Consider the following 3372-nt stretch of genomic DNA (forward strand, 5'->3'; position numbering starts at 1 on the left):
GTCGCTTTCAATGTTTAACTTGCTGCGATGCTGCATATGAAATGCCATAAGTGCGGAGAATCCCGTTACACAAAGGTACGTTGCTGTGAATAGAACCAATATACGAACTAAGATAACCAGAAAGAAAAGTTAGCAAAAATTTAGCACGAAGTAGACCAAACTGAATTTCTAACACTTATGCGAGACTAAAAATTCTAACTTCTCACGCTCCCCCTGGAACCTGCCTACGCCCCCATAGGGGGGCGTGCCCCCCTGGTTGAGAACCACTGCTTGAAAGTGATCGTGAATATAACCGCTCCGTTGGAGGAGCCGACGAAACCGTTGCAGTATTTTTTTCCAAAAATCCCGTCATGCCGATGTGTGAAGATAATGAAAATACCAACGGCTGTCGATGTGCAGTAGTGATGAAGAAGAAGCTCTATTGTGCTGAATGTACAACATTATTTATTAACTATTAGTTCATTTTGGTATATGATGAGGAAGGCTGCGGGGTGCAGTGTGTACGGATTTATAAGTGAAAACCGTGATGGATGAAGCTGATCGCGATGAATCCTGCCTTGTAGTTGAGCACATAGACAATAAAATGCAGCAAAAGGCTCATCTAAAAAACATAATGGTGTAGAAATGAAACGCATCCGTGTCTCATGCGGTGAAGAAACCTACACTGCGTCTGTGGAGCCATCTGCATCTGACCAGTTTTTGGTTTCGAAGCGGGTGTGAACCGACTGTGTTGAAAATATTGTGATAAAGAATTTTAAAAGTAATTAATTAAAAGAATATTTAATAAATGTAATAAACATATTGAATTTGCATTTAAATGTTCTGTAGAATCCTACGTTTCGAATGATATATTTAGAAGCGTGCATTAACCTATCACTCTGCTAACGTTCGTGATTGATTTAGCACCACAGCTACCGTTGTTTCTTGTGGTAAAAAATAAACAATTGATATTGTTATTATTATTATTGAATATGAGAACAGCAGTCAATTATTTAGTTGGGCTTTGGTTCGTGGGAGAGGGAAGTCGTTGTATCAGTTCGCTCGTATATGCCTGTTGTTTGATTGTATATTTAATAAAATCCACTCACAATTATCAGATACAAAGCGAGATTTGTAAAATTCAGATCTGGCGTAAAAGAAGACAGTTAGCTGCAGAATTTAATTGTCAACAATCAAGTGTAGTACGATTGCCCTTCGAGTCTACTACATGTTCAACTATTTTTTTGTATTTTCGCGGAACATGCCACATTAGGAAGAACTTTCCATTTAAATATATTGAAAATCTCCAATTCAGTTGTAATCCCAATTGTGTAAAGCTAATCAAACGGTACTTGGAAAATAATAGAAGAATACAAAATAAAAAGCAATAATCAATTAATCCTCAAATAAAACTGATTGTTTATCTATAGCTATTTAATAAATAAATAGAAGATTTCTGTATATGAATTCATACTTATGAATTTTTATGAGTCTCTATGACAATGACTCTATGAGACATTGAGAAGCTTCATTTTTATTGATGATAACAACAAAAAATTCAGGGAGATTTTATTCTGATTTTAATAGCAAAACACAGCCCTTGAATCGATATTATTCATTCGACTCACAGGCAAAAGTATTTCCTCCTGTGATACTTTTCAATTCATCTTTTCTCTTCGGTGAGGCTTATTATTTCACTTTGCTCACACTATTATTAGAGCTTTAATGCGTCTCATACACTTTGACATGTGTGAAAGCTGTTTTGAAATACCCCGTCTTATTATGGGATTCGAACACACATAGCTTCTGCAGAAGACATGCACTAATCCGCATGACTAGCACGCATACAATTTTAAAGTGAACGATGCTAATATATATAGTTTAGTTCATATTATTTTTGGTGTGCTAAAAAAAGCAATAAAAATAATAATAATTACTATTATCGCTTTTAATATTTTAACACATTTGCCTGTTTTTTTAACTTTTTATTGTTCTTCTTTCTGTAAAGCACACTAATAGGAACATCAGAAACTGTGTTTGTTCATTATTTGAAACTACTGTTAAATTTAATGTTTTAATAATGTCATGACTTTTTTGCTTTTTCCAAGCACTGCTGCCATCGGCGTCAATCAAATAGCAACGTTCATAATTTACCATCGCATTTCACAATCCAATATTTGTATAATTAAAATAACGGTATAGTTATGATATGTAAATTCAAAGAATTGCATGATTACTGTAAATAGATTATCTGCCGCATTTCTATAGCTAACTAAATTTCAGTAAATACGGCGGTGATTGAAGATCAATATAATGTACATTTAAAAACTAAGTGTATTTTTTGTGGTGGAGGTGATATTCTAATTTCAATAAAATAAAGGACTTATGTTATTTTGTTCTGACTACAAAATCCAAAATGAGATATTTACAAGGTTTGGTAAATTGTTGTATTGGATTACACAATCTTCAACCATGCAGCACAATTGGAATGTGTTCATTTAAATAACAATTCAAGTTTATAATGCTGAATTTGCATGGCACATTTATCTCTTTCTCTACGTTTAATTTATAGCCCATAATAATATTTCAGTAAAACACAAACAAACAATTATTATTATTTATTTCGATAAAGAATTAAATATATAAATGAAAATTAAATGTGACATCTATTAAGAAATAAATGATCTTTAAAATGTGAATATAACAAAAAAATAAGTGGAGTTAAAGAATCATCAGACACTAGTTAGAGATGAATTATTTGCAGCATAACATCCGTTGGTGGTACATTACGGTTCTCTCTGGAAATTATCACTGGCTTCATTTGCACCATTATTCTATTCAACGGTGGATCTCTTCTCACAGCAACAATCTTCTTACACGCCATTTGTTGCGCATTACGGCCACAGAGATATTCGCCACTTGGAACTTTGGAATAAAATCGAAGTGGAACCGATTTGAAACAGCCGATATCTTTTAATACTTGATTGTGCCGTATTTCCCTACGACGTCTCCAATCGGTATTTTTCGCCTTTCGGTACAGCAAAATTAAGTAGAAAATGGCGACCACCATCGCGATCCATTGGATCACTGCTGCCATCCTAATCACATACTGAAACCGTTTTACGAACTCGCAATTGAACATTCGAGAATCAAGCATTCTGAAAGAGAACGAAAATTACAAAATTTTACCCTCTAAATTGTTCACTTACTTGACGTCAGAGGAGCGTCCTGTTCGTCAAAAAAGGCAAAACTGATTGCAAATCCCGTCAATCGCTGCTTATATATAGCTAGAGTTTAATGTACTTTAAACGTTTTTTGTTTTAAATTTGATCAATGAAGCTTTTTGTTTAAATTTACCTCCAATGTATATATACTTTAAATTTACTCTAAATT

General features: G+C 33.7%; 2 protein-coding genes across 2 annotated transcripts; both read right to left on the reverse strand.

Moving 5' to 3' along the window:
- Positions 1–7: 7 nt before the first annotated feature.
- On the reverse strand, positions 8–635 carry Tsp_12095 (hypothetical protein). The gene is made up of 3 exons (XM_003372744.1): positions 453–635; positions 221–418; positions 8–160 (listed from the first exon to the last, which is right to left on the reverse strand). Exons 1-3 carry the CDS (start codon positions 633–635, stop codon positions 8–10), a joined length of 534 nt encoding a protein of 177 aa, XP_003372792.1.
- Positions 636–2722: 2087 nt separating this feature from the next.
- Positions 2723–3137, reverse strand: Tsp_12096a (hypothetical protein; the record flags this gene model as incomplete). The annotated part of the gene is made up of 1 exon (XM_003372745.1): positions 2723–3137. A coding segment is annotated over one exon (415 nt), but the record flags the coding sequence as incomplete, so codon positions are not given.
- Between the last annotated feature and the right edge of the window lie 235 nt (positions 3138–3372).

This window comes from Trichinella spiralis (genome assembly GCF_000181795.1).
Source record: "Trichinella spiralis strain ISS 195 chromosome Unknown Scfld8, whole genome shotgun sequence".
NCBI lineage: Eukaryota > Metazoa > Nematoda > Enoplea > Trichinellida > Trichinellidae > Trichinella > Trichinella spiralis.